At 44.9% G+C, this 13,700-nt stretch overlaps 1 protein-coding gene and 1 long non-coding RNA gene across 3 annotated transcripts in view; one reads left to right on the top strand and one right to left on the bottom strand.

Annotated features, from left to right (window-relative positions):
• Positions 1–4,609, bottom strand: part of LOC311430900 (solute carrier family 12 member 7) — an 81,768-nt gene extending 77,159 nt beyond the window's left edge. Inside the window, exon 1 of one of the 2 annotated variants that reach the window (XM_084507843.1) lies at positions 4,374–4,609. In XM_084507843.1, coding sequence (XP_084363969.1) covers positions 4,374–4,509 — 136 coding nt within the window. In that variant the 5' untranslated portion in view covers positions 4,510–4,609. The remainder of the gene's footprint in view (positions 1–4,373) is intronic. The other variant, XM_084507841.1, reaches the window with a different exon arrangement.
• On the top strand, positions 2,016–5,481 carry LOC311430904. Its single transcript, XR_014689107.1, has 2 exons — positions 2,016–4,072; positions 4,943–5,481. It is a non-coding gene; the product is annotated as an uncharacterized lncRNA (long non-coding RNA).
• The last annotated feature ends 8,219 nt before the right edge of the window (positions 5,482–13,700 follow it).

The raw sequence follows: 13,700 nt of genomic DNA on the forward strand, positions 1-13,700 counted from the left end.
TCAAGTTATTTAGCTTAGTCAAGACACTAGGTAGTTGTGAAGTGCTGCAGAGGACCTTTGAGACTAAACGGACATTAACACAACAGGCAAAATTCAACATAGAACTGTAAAAGTTGGTATTTACATACATGAAGGAAAACAACCCTAGATAGTATGGCTCCAAGCTAGCTGATTCTTATCTTTCATAAATGAGATGCTCTGTTTAAGACTTTCATAAAAAACAACTGTACAATGATTGTTTTTCAAAACACAGCTTGAACATTGGGAATGAAAAATAAAGAAGTCCATGTTAGACAAAGGTATAAAAAGCAGAGTCCATTCACAATATGATTATTGCACACTGTTCTTGAACCTCCACCTTCCCGAAATGAACAGAAGTAGAAAAAGTTCAAGAGAAAGACAGTAAGGGGAACAAGCATTAAGCAATGGTTCCCACATAGAATGACTTACATGTAAAATACTCCATTTGTAAAGTGAGAGGGTTGAGATGGGACTAGGTTTATAAAATCATGAGTAGTCTAGAAAGGGATTGGCAGGCATTAGCTTGATTTGATGACTGGTTCAGAAACAAACAAAAAAGAGGTAATATGCCACTGAGCAGCAGAATTTACTGCCAGTTTCTGATATACCAAAACCACATTATCTTCCTGACTACATAGGAGAGACATGCTGTGTGTATTTAGAATAAAAATAGAATTAGAATTTGATTCATTTTTCCTTATTTTTGTGTGTTTATATTTTTAAATCAAGTTTTACAGAAGCCTCAGCTATATCTGACCCACAAGTGGTTGGAGCCTGGAAGAACATGGAAACAGTATCACGTTCACCAGCCCATGCATATCCCTAGACAACAGCATCAGCCTCTGGCCAGTACTGGATACACCGTGCACACCGCTGATTCTTTATCCCTTTCTATCCTGCTTATGTACTTAATCTATGGAGATTTAAATAAGTGTGAAGATATGGAGAAACCGCAAGGGGATGAAGCAGAACACAAAAATGTAATGTATTTTCTGTGCAGCAAGTTATGAACAGTAGACTGGTCCTGTGTTTAAGCAGAAGCAGACAGATAATCAACTACAGATGTCAGTGAGATTAGCCTGTCTTCCCTCCATTGCATATATGCACCCTCAACTATCCCGTTGTTTTCCTGGAATTAGCATTTTTCAGAAATTAACAGAATCCCCACGTAAGTACAAATGCTATGACTTCTTGGGAACCGATCAAGTTTGCCATTGATATTCTTTGTAATTGACGTTCTTCAATTTAATTTTTTTTTGTAGGAGTTATTTTTCATATTGGTTTCTAAGTAAGACACTGCTGTGACTAGGTACATAACACTACAGGATGCTAGTTATGTTCCAAAACATCTGATGTGTTGAACTTGTAATGAAAGACAAATTTGATTGATTTCAAAGTTTTTACAGGTCTATACTGTAGGCAGTTATTACTGACAAATGTGAAGAACAAAAACCATAAGTTCTTCTAAAACTTCATCCATTACTCCCCCCACAACAGATCACTCTTTCCTTCTGTTCTTTCACTAATTACTATTTCCTAAGCACTCTTCCCTTATAGGGAACTATAAGATCACTGAACAAGATAGGTGCACATAAATATATACAAAGTAGCAGGAGGAATCTGAGTCAGTAAGGCCCCAAATTTCAGCTGTATTGTTCAATCCAAACGTTAATTTCTGCCCTTCCCCATTACTCTTCATCACAAATCCTACTGAAGCCAGTACTACAATCCAGCCAACCAGCCACTCATGTAAGCTTCCACCTCCTATGCACACATATAAGCATCACACAATCAGAAAATACAAGGCTAGAATTTCAAGTGTTTATGGAGCGAAGAACGTAGAGAGTAAGAACATCCCAGTTTACTCTTATCACATAGATGAGTATCAGATGAGAATGTATGAAAAAGGGAGACTACACAGAAAAGTTTATAATAAATCAACAGAACTATTTTATTTGCAATACACACTTAAAAAAAAAAAATGACTAGCATAGTCAAGGCAATTTCAGAACCATTATTTATATGTTAGCCATACAATTCGTTAAAACTGATAAAATTCTAGATAGCCCAAACAATAAGATCATATGTTGAGCTATATAGGCTAAGGGTGATCTCAAGAAGGTCTCATTCCACCTGTTTTCTTACTCCAACCTCTACTCCCAGCTGTACCCTTCTTCCACCTTTTTACAACTTTAACAATTCTCACTTTTTACAGCACTCATTCACTTCAACCCCCAAACCAGAAAAAGCATGTTTTTCCCCACTGCACTATTTCTGTTTTCTTCTAGTTTTAACACAAGCCTTTAGATGGGCTTAACCACAGTATCTTTTAGCTGATGTTAACAAATCCAATATTTAGGATTTCTTAAAGCTCTCAGAAGACTGAATGAGTTAAGGATAACTGTTTGATTACAGAGCATTAATCTAACGATCTCATGCATTACAGGTTTACATACCACAGATACCTGTATAATACCTAAGGCAACAGTACGTATGCTGTTTATTTCCTCAACCTCTGTATCCAAGTATAGCATCTAATCTCTCTTACTGAACTTAGACCTCTCTGACTGTACCTCGTCTACAGGTCAAAAAAGCTTTTCCAGTGCTTTCCTCTCTACTTGCTATTTACAGATCCATTACCAGGAAAAATTATACTTAAATTCATCGGCTCCGGTGATGGATTTCTAGAAGACTATAATCTAAACAATGTGCAAATGTAACTCTCAGGCCCACATAAAATCTCCTTAATTATATGAAAAATTAAGAACTCTTACACCCTGAAAAGGTTATAAATAAACCATTACAGAAGCACCAGCTCCACTCTTCTCTTTTCCAACCCTGCAAGGTTTCTGAATGTTCCAGACTTTCCAGATGCTTCATATATATGCACACTCTAACAACACATGTCTAGCCATACTCATATTTATGTTCAGTATTTTGAGATGTGATATGGCCTAACACCACACTCCGTGCCTTTCTAACTACCTTATCACTGTAAGGAAAGCCGCCTAAACAGACTAATTCTGTGTTGCAGTCACTCTTCAGAAATTCACTTTTTTTCTGCCTTTTATCCAGCCAGTATAGGAATCAAACTGCTCTCAAAGTTTATACTGCTTATGACTTCCTATTCAATTTAGTTTAAGAATAACAACAACAAAAACTTTAACAAAAATTGCCAGTTGCTCATTATTTCAACATACTGAAGGAAACGCAACTACAAATAACATGCGACTTTTTCAGGGAGGTTGGGGGGCGAGGGGAGCAAACGCTGTGGGAAAACAAATGAACAAGTGCTCAAGCACGGATGGTGTTGGACTAGATCGTTAAAGTTCCCTTTCAACCAAACCATTCTATAATTCTGTAACAAACAACCCAATTTTGTCAGCTTGTTTTTCTTGACCACCTTTCCAATAAATCTTTATTTTCATCCATTTGTGCATAATTAACTTTGTCAAATATTTGTTTTCACATCCTGCATCATATGGTATTAACCTTATTTTATCTGTGACCTATATCACCAGCAGGAGAAACAACCATTATGACAAACTTCCTTTTTACAACTTGTCTTTTCACCTGTAATCATCTAACATCTAAATAAAAAAAAAAATGTATTAGGAACATGTTTTGACTGCGATAGAGTGTCCAAAATAATATGCAAGATTCAACCAGCTTTCAGTGCTAGCCTGTTCAGGGACCACACTTGGCACTGCTGCTGCAACATACTTTGGAAAGAGGAAGTGTTGAGGGCTTTTGAGCCAAAGGAAGAAAGAGTTATTACTTCCCCGGAAGGGCCTTGCTATCTGAGCAACAAAAGCTCTTATTTTCCCACCACTACTTGCGGACAAGCACCCATTCTGTCACGGAACAGGCTGCCCTGAACAGAGTCCTGCACTGTCCAAGCTCCACCTCGGGCTCGATCCTCCTCACCTCGATGGCACCGTGAGTGAGGCCTAGTAGAAGCAAACCGTCCCTCACACACTTCCATCAGGTAAAAAACCTACAGATGCTGATGCACAGGCACACAGCCAGCCAAACACCTGAAACAATCCAGGTATGGTTACGCTCTTCTTCACAGTCAGAAATCTTTCCTCCTCTCTATCTCAAGAGCTGACCCGGGAGTACTTCCTCGTCGGGGCCAGCGTGGAAACAGAGTGAAACAAACTCTCAGCCACCATAAGGCGCCGGACTTTCGTCCTCTCCCGCACTTCCCCCACCTGAGCAGGGCAGGCGGACCCCGCCGCCCGGCGGCACCGGGAGCCTGGCTCCCCGCACGCAATCACACCAACACCCGGCGCCCGCCCCCCCCCACCCCCCCGCCCCCCGCCCCCCGCCCCCGCTCCTGTCTCTCTCACTGGAGCCCCGCTCCCCGTTGTCGTCTTCCTCCTCCTCCTCCTCCTGCTGCTGCTGCTGCCGCCGCGCATCGCGCTCCGCCGGGTCCCGCTCCTCGCCCTGCGCCTCCACCGGCACCACGGTGAAGTTGGTCGGCATGGCCCCGCCGCCCCCCGCGAAGCTCCCGCAAGGCGCCGGCACCTCCCCGAGGGAGGCAGCGGGCAGGGGCAGGGGCAGGCAGGCGCCACCGCCTCCTCTCCTCACGTGAGGGCCATTTCCTCACGCAGCGGGAGGGGGGGGCCGGCACCAAGCCACCGCCTCCTCCTCCTCCTCCTGCCAGCGCTGCCAGTTACAGGCGGCCTACTCGCTGCCAGGGGAGGGGAGGCTCCGCTGCGAGGTCGCCTGGTGCGCGCAGGTGGGGAGGGGAGGGCTTGTTTGCGGATATGCGGCTCCCCAGGTGGGAGCTGAGGCAGCCTGCATGGAGCTGGGTTTGTTCTGCAGAAGTGGGTCCAGCTAGTGCCATTGGGTAAACACCACATGCAAACACACCTTCTTCTCCTTCTCAAATCTTGCCTCGCACATCTGCCTGCAGCACCAGGACTGCCAGGCTGCTGCTGCTCCTCTGATCCCAGCAGATGGAAACTAACTTCCAAAGGAAACCAGAGCCAGACCATAGCGTACTGAACCTCCAAGGCATGACAGCATCCAGAAGCCCCATGCAGAAGCTCTGCAGGTCACCATTTAGACGAGTAGAAGAGGAAGTCCTCTGCACACACTGGAATTACCAGATGCAGATGGTTCCCAGATACCTGCTCCCCTACACAGCGGCTGTGAGTTATAGAGGACAGCAGGAGCCTCCATGTTCCTTGCTCAAGTAAACGTGTGAACTCCAACCTAGAGTGAAGCAGATTCCGAGAATCAGTGGATGGGCTGATTAAAAAAAAAAATATTAATGATGTAGCATTAGTGATGAGCTCTTGATTATCCTAAACATCCTTCCCAGAGTAGGATTGTAGCATCTCCACTCCAAAAGTGGGAAAAGAAGGCTTGGAAACTAAGGTCCTTTTATTTTCTTCTCCTGCTCTTCTCCCTTCCCAGCGAAGTGTTAGAATAGAGCAGGACTCTTATCATTTTGGTGCATATCTATGCATTTTTGAAGAAGACTCTGAATGGTCTGCAAGTTCCATACCTCAGTGGGATGGAAGATGTCTACTTAATGCACTGTCTGATGGAGTAGACGCCTCCAAAGAAGGGGGATTCTGGCCATCAGAGATGGCAAGGAAGTGTACCCAGATATGGTGGGGTAGATGGCAGGTCAGCAACAAAAGGAGAGGGAGAGAGGCATGGTAACTGATGTCTGGTATGGTCTTGGCAATTTGCCCTCATTCAGTCTGTAGTATAACTACAGTAATGAGAAGATGGCTGCATGAGAAAGGACTTTCTTTCTCAGAGATGTGTCTCCTCACCCTTCCCCTGGATTTTCCAAGCTACAGAAAACTAACTGAAATGGTATCTTTGTTGGCAACATGGGATTTAAAATGTTACTGATAGTACTGCAGAGACAAGGATATTTTGGGGCACATTTTACTTTAAATTTAATTTCATCATGGTAAAGGCTACTATCAAAATTAACAGTACTATGGAACCAGATATAATGATAAACTAGAATGGCAAATGTAATTTTAAAATATATTTGAAAAATGATAATTCTCTCTTCAAAACAGACTGAACAGTCTGCATGGTGTCATGTATAAGCATTGGGAAAAGAATTTGAAACATGGTAATTTTTCAATACCATCCATCCAGTGCTTAAGAATTCCTGAAAGAAATTCATGTATGAAGAGGATGAAAACTTCACATCTGTATGCACAGAAGTTGGAATGGGGAGAAATTAGGACTAGAGTGTTCAATTTTGATTCAACATGATACAATTTATACACCTAGAAATGCTAAGAGCAAGACAAAGCAAAGCTATGGACCAAAAAAACTATTGAATGAAGAGGGAATCATAGAATCATTAAGGTTGGAAAAGACCTCTAAGATCATCTGGTCCAACCATACCCCTACCACCATTACCAATGACTAAATCATGTCCCTAAGCACCAGGTCCAAACTTTTAAACACCCCCAGGGACAGCGACTCCCCACCTCCCTGGACATCCCATTCCAATACCAGACTACTCTTTCTGTGGAGAAATGTCTACTAATTTCCAAACTAAATCTCCCCTGGTGCAACTTGAGGCCATTCCGTCTAGTCCTGTCTCTAGTTATCTGCAAGAAGAGGCTGACCCCCAGCTCCCCACAGCTTCCTTTCAGGTAGTTGTAGAGAGCACTAAGGCCTCCCCTGAGCCTCCTCTTCTCCAGACTAAACAACCCAAGTTCCCTCAGCTGCTCCTCATAAGACCTGTGCTCCAGGCCCTTCACCAGTTTTGTAGCCCATCTCTGGACGTGCTCCAGGGCCTCCATGTCCTTCTTGTAGTGAGGGGCCCAAAGCTGAACACAGTACTCGAGGTGCGGCCTCACCAGAGCAGAGTACAGGGGGACGATCACCTTCCTGTTCCTGCTGGCTATGCTGTTCCTGATACAAGCCAGCATGCTGTTGTCTTTCTTGGACACCTGGGCACATGGTTGGCTTGTTCAGGCGAGCGTCGACCAACACCCCCAGATCCTTTTCCTCTGCACAGCTTTCCAGCCACTCTGCCCCAAGCCTGTAGTGCTGCATGGGGTAGTTGTGGCCAAAGTGCAGGACCCGGCACTCAGCCATGTTGAACCTCATCCCATTGGCCTCTGCCCATGGACCCATCCTGTCCAGGTCCCTCTGCAGGGCCTCCCTACCCTCCAGCGAATTGACACTTCCTCCCCAACTTGGTGTCGTCTGCAAACTTACTGAGGGTGCACTCAATTCCCTCAGCCAAATCATCAATAAAGATATTGAAGAGGGTGGGCCCCAACATTGACCCCTGGGGAACACCACCTGTGACTGGTCACCAGCTGGATTTCACCCCATTCACCACTACTCCCTGGGCCCAGCTGTCCAACCAGTTTTTAACCCAGCAAAGAGTGTACCAATCCAGGCCATGGGCTGCCAGCTTCTCCAGGAGAATACTGTGGGAGACCATGTCAAAGGCCTTGCTGAAGTCAGGCAGACTACATCAATAGCCTTTCCCTCATCCACCAGGCAGGTCACCCGGTCATAGAGGCAAATGAGGTTGGTCGGGCAGGACTTGCCTTTCACGAACCCATGCTGACTGGGCCTGATCCCTTGGTTGTCCTGCACATGCTGTGTGCATTCAAGATGACCTGTTCCACCGCCTTTCCTGGCACTGCGGTCAGGCTGATAGACCTGTAGTTCCCCAGGTCCTCCTTATGACCCTTCTTAAAGATGGGTGTCACATTAGCAATTCTCCAGTCATCTGGCATCTCTCTAGATGACCATGACCACCGATAGATGATGAAAAGTAGCCCAGCAATCGCATCTGCCAACTTCCTCAGCACCCTCAGGTGGATCCCATCTGGCCCCATGGACTTGTGACAGTCCCGGTGGAGCAACAGGTCTGTTTCCACCTGAACTGCAGGGGGTTTCTTCTGCTCCCTGTCCCAAGCTTCCAGTTCAGGACACTGAGTACCCTGACTGGTCTGACTAATAAAGACAGATGTAAAGAAGGCATTAAGAACCTCAGCCCTTTCCTTATCCTCATCAGTCATGTTCCCCCCCCATGCATCCTGTAAAGGATGGAGATTCTCTCTTGGCCCTCCTCTTGCCATTAATATATTTATAAAAACATTTGTTGTTATCCTTAACTGTAATGGCCAGGCTGAGCTTGTGCTGGGCTTTAGCCTTCCTGATTTTTTTCTCTGCATACGCTGGCAACTTCCTTCTACTCTCCCTGAGCTGCCTGTCCCTTCTTCCACTGGACACAAACTCTGTTTTTCTCCCAGACACTCAGTAAAAGTTCCCAGCTCAGCCAAGCCAGTCATCTTCCCTGTCAGCTCATCTTATGGCACAGAGGGAGCAGCCTGCTCTTGTACCTTGAAGACTTCCTTCTTGAGGTCCATCCATCCTTCCTGGACACCTTTGCCCATCAGGACTGACTCCCAAGGGACCCTCCCTACCAGTGTCCTGAACAATTCAAAGTCTGCCCTCTGGAAGTCCAAGGTAGAAGTTTTATTGACAAATGTTCCCCCTCATCTCCCAGCTTCACCAAGAATAGACTACCAGTGCATGGTCACTCTGCCCAAGACAGCTCCCAGCCACCACATCTCCCACCAGTCCTTCTCTGTGAACAGCAAGTCTAGTGGGACACCCCCCAGTAGGCTCACTGACCAGCTGAGTCAGGAAGCTGTCTGCCACACACTCCGGGAGCCTCCTGGACTGCTTCCTCAGGGCTGTATTGTATTTCCAGCATATGTCTGGGAAGTTGAAGTCCCCCGTAAGAACAAGAGCTGTTGACTACATGACTCCATCATGACTACTCCCCCCGCCCCCAACAAATATCCCTGAAGCATCAATGCCTAAAAAAGGGGGAAAGAGTAACTCGGGAAAGTTGAGCTAAGTGGCTCAATGGCAACTTTGTTTTGAGGAAAGATGATATATACTATACATTTTGCAGAACAAGGTTACATATCTTAACAGTTAAAGTTGTTCTAGTATTACAGCCCATATGAAAATAGAAAAGGCATTTTGTTTGGTTCTAGCTGAAATTTGTTTGGAAACTTCCACGGAGTTCACTACATATGCCTTCCATATATTTCAAAACAACTTCCTGACAGCGTTAAGAGGCAGAAAGTATCAATACATAAAGCGTGGAGTAACACAGATTAGGATTTGCTCTGACAATTTAATTTTCTTAATCATTTAGATTTTTCTAGTAATGTCTGTGGGTGACAATGATTGCAGTAATAAGTAATGAAGGGAAATGTTTTTATCTGTTCAATTCAGATTAAAGACATACTGCCATAAATATATCAGAGGATCAAGACTACAGGAAGTGAATATTTATCTTGGGAAGAAATATCTCTATCTTTTTTAGAATGTAATCCAAATTTAGCATGACACCTTTCCAGTCTGACATTTGCATTCTTACAGCCAGATCTTCCCCACTGTTGCCATCTTGTGTCTAAAAATGTAGGCCAACCACTGTGCTTTTTATTTCCTGGGCATTCCCAGAGTCCCATGCACCATGCTAAGTGGAACTGTTCTACAATTCAGTTTGACTACTTGTGTCTCATCAATGAGAGAAGGAGGAGCCCCATACTCTGCCATCACCTGGTTCCTTAGTCCATTGTCACTGCAATCTAGACTACAGTTCAGTTTAGCACATTGCAATGAATGTCTTGAGAGTCAGAGCTTCCATTGTCCAGGTGGTCATAGCAAGGGCATTTCTGTAGACATGATACAGTACCTTGTGTCTGAAGCGAAGTGTCTGACTGTATGTCTGTCTTGCAGGCAGACCACATGGGAATGGAAGCTTGTGAAACCTGATGCAATTAGTCACTGCCAGCATAGTCAATGCAAGCAGTAAACTGGCATTTTCTAGGCAGCCTGAACAAAACCACAGTGGTGGAATCACACGGTTTTGGGGATACAGAATACTGAGCAGCAGCTCCAGAAATCCTCAGTGACACCTCTGTTACAGAAGAAGTTAGCTATGGTCTCTCATGGTCAGAGCATGCTGATAGAAGAGCACATATCTGTATGAAAATGGAACGCTACTGAAATGTGGCATCTGGCAGCACTCTTTCTAAATAGCAATATCATTGATAGAGAACATTCTGGAGGATTCTTTGTTGGAATTATTTAAGAAGGTGCATTCGCCACAGTATGGAGCATGTTAGGATACTGATACAAAAAAAAACAACACCTTACATGTATGATTATTGAACAGTATCTGCAAAACTAGTCTTTTAGTTTAAGACCATTCCCCCTTGTCCTATCATTATCTACCTGAGCAAAGAGTCCTCCTCCATCTTCTTTGTAAGACCCCTTTAAGTACTGAAAAGCTGCAATGAGGTCTTCCTGGAGCCTTCTCTTCTTTAGACTGAACATCTCCAGCTCTCTCAGCCTTTCTAAATAAGAGAGGTACTTCAGCCCTCTGATCATCTTTGTAGCCATCCTCTGGACTTGCTCTAACAGGTCCACACCTTTCTTGTGCTAGGGGCCCCAAACCTGGATGCAGTAGTGCAGGTGGGGCCTCATGAGGGCAGAGCAGAGGGGGACAATCACCTCCCTTGACCTGCTGGTCACACCTCTTTTGATGCAGCCCAGGATGCAGTTGGCCTTCTGGACTGCTAGTGCATACTGCTGGCTCATGCCAAGCCTTTTGTTCACCAGAACCCCCAAGTCATTCTGCTTAGGGCTCCTCTTAATGAGTTCTTCTCCCAGTCTGTACTCCTGTCTGGGATTGCCCCAACCCAGCTGTAGCACCTTGCGCTTGGACTTGTTGAACCTTGTGCGGTTCACATGGGCCCACTTCTTCAGCCTGTCCAGGTCCCTTTGAATGGCATCTCTTCCTTCTTTGCTATCAGCTGCACCACTTAGTTTGGTGCCATCTGCAAACTTGCTGAGGGTGCACTGAATCCCATTGTCTATGTCATTGATGAAGATACTGAAAAGCACCGGTCCCGAAACAGACCCCTGAGGGACACTGCTCATCACCGGCCACCACCTGGACATAGAACCATTCACCACTACTCTCTGGGCATGGCCATTGAGCCAATTCCTTGTCCACCGGATAGTCCACCCTTCAAATCCATGTCTTTCCAATTTAGAGATTAAGATGTCATGTAGGATCATGTCAAACGCTTTACAGAAGTCCAAGTAGATGGCTTTCCTTTGTTGACTGATGCAGTCACTCCATCATAGAAGACCAGCAAATTGGTCAGACATGATTTATCCTTGGTGAAGCCATGCTGGCTGTCCCAGATCACCTACTTGTCCTGCAACTTTGCCTCCAGGAGGATTTGTTCCATGATCTTCCCAGGCACAGAGGTGAGGCTCACCGATCTGTAGTTCCCTGGGTCTTCCCTTTTTAAAAATGGGAATGATGTTTCCCTTTTCCCAGTCTTCCCAGACTTTGCCTGACTGCCATGGTTTTTCAATATGTTAGAGAGTGGCTTGGTGATACATCAGTCAGTTCCCTCAGAAGCCTGGGATGCATGGCATCAGGTGTCATACAGTGTCAGCATGTGTACTGAATAATGATGTATCAGTGCATGTGGTGGTATTGCAACACAGATTTCTAATAAGACTGGTAATTCCTTTAGTTCATGGACAGGATTTGCACTACAATAAACTTAAGTGGATTCTGTAATAAGAGCAGAACTCAAGAGTTCTGTTGGTTTGTAAAAGCTTTCCAAGGTCTAGAAATCTTCAGATTAAGTTGGATCACTTTGTCCTGTCATTAGTTTACATGGTGATAATTTATTGTGATTTTTAGTCCATGAAGTTGGGTAGACTTCTCTGGTGCCACAACAAATAGTAGTATTTCATAGAATTCTGGCTTCAGGTTACAATAGAAAAAGATGTGTATTGTGTAATCTGTTGAGAAAAAAACAGTTGGATAAGTAGCAAAGTGCAAAGGTATGTGTTTGCCTGCATTGGCCAGAACAGTGTTTTTTCACACAGAACTCTCTGACATTGGAGCCTCTTATAGGGATTTCACTTTTCTAGACAGTAAATGAGATTGGCCAACACAGAAAGTTTCCAAAATACAAGGCATGTCAGGCAGAGAACAAGAAGCTACCTGAGAAATTCCTCAAATGAGAAATAGATCTAATTGCTGACTGGACTGGTCCTCAGGATCATCAGAAGTTATGGAAGAAACATGGAAAGAAACAACGTATTTCCACAGATTTCATATAAAGTTGCTGAATTATTCAGCACTATTGTTGAAAAGGGTACGCTAGGCAAATTTCTTTTGAGACTCAGCTAAATTTGTTCCAACCAGCAGAGCTAATGATAGGCAAAATTTTCTGTCATACTCCTGAGTGCAATAATAGGCCTTAATTGCACTGAAACATATTCTGCCCATGGTCCAGGGGCTCCTGGGTTGGAAGAGACCTGAAAGACCATCTACTTCTAACTACCCTTTAATGGACAGGTGCACCTTCCACTAGAACAGTTTACTCAAAGCCCCATCCAACCTGTCCTTAAATACTTCCAGGGATGAGGCATCCACAACTTCTCTGGGCAATCTGTTCCAGTGCCTTACCGCTCTCTGAGTAAGAATTTCAGCCTAACATACAATCTCAATATATATTTTTTTGTTTGTTTAAAACTATTATTCTTTGTCATATCACTACACTCCCTGACAGAGTCCCTCTCCTGCTTTCCTGCAGACCACCTTTAGATACTAGAGGACTGCTCTGAAGTCTCCCTGGAGGTTTCTCTTCTTCAGGATACACAACCCCAACTGCCTCAGCCTCTCTTCATAGAAGAGGTGCTCCAGCCTTTTGATGATCCTCACCCTCCTCTGAACTTGCTCCAGTACATGCATGTCCTTCTTATGCTGGGGGCCCCAGAGCTGAATGCAGTACTCAAGTAGGGTCTCACAAGAGCAGAGAAGAGGAGAATCACTTCCCTCAATCTGCTGGCCATGCGTATTTTGATGCAGCCCAGGCTTTTTGATGCAGGTGAGATTTCTGACCTGCAAGTGCACATTGCCTTCCCATCAGCCAACACCCCCAGGTCCTTCTCTTCAGAGCTGTTCTCAATCCATTCTCCACCCAGCTTGCATTTGTGCTGGGGATTACCCTGACCCAGGCGCAGGCTCTTGCACTCAGCCTTGATGAACTTCTGATGTTCCCATGAGCCCACCTGTCAAACTTGTCCCTCTGGATGGCATTGCTTCCCTCCAGCATGGTGACCGCACCACACAACTTGGTGATCTGCTGATGGTGCACTCAATCGCACTGTCCATGTCAGGGACAAAGTTGTTAAAAAGAGCCAGTCCCAATACTGACCTCTGAGAAACACCACTGGTTACTATCTCCACTTGGACATTGAGCTATTGACTGACTATTTGAGTGCAACCATCCAGCCAATTCCTTAATCAATGAGTGGTCTGTCTGTCAAATGCATGTCTCTCCAGTTCGGACACAAGAATATCATGGCAGACAGCGTCAAATGTTTTGCATGAGTCCAGCTAGATGATATCAGTTGCTCTTCCCTTATCCACCGGTGCTGTAACCCTGTCATAGAAGGCCACCAAATTTGTAAGGCGTGATTTGCCCTTAGTGAAGCCATGTTGGCTGTCATCAGTCACCTCCTTGTTTTCCTCGTGCCTTAACATAGTTTCCAGGAGGATCTGCCCCCATGGTCTTGCCAGGCACAGAAGTGAGACTGACTGTCCT

This window comes from Aythya ferina (genome assembly GCF_964211825.1).
Source record: "Aythya ferina genome assembly, chromosome: 2".
NCBI lineage: Eukaryota > Metazoa > Chordata > Aves > Anseriformes > Anatidae > Aythya > Aythya ferina.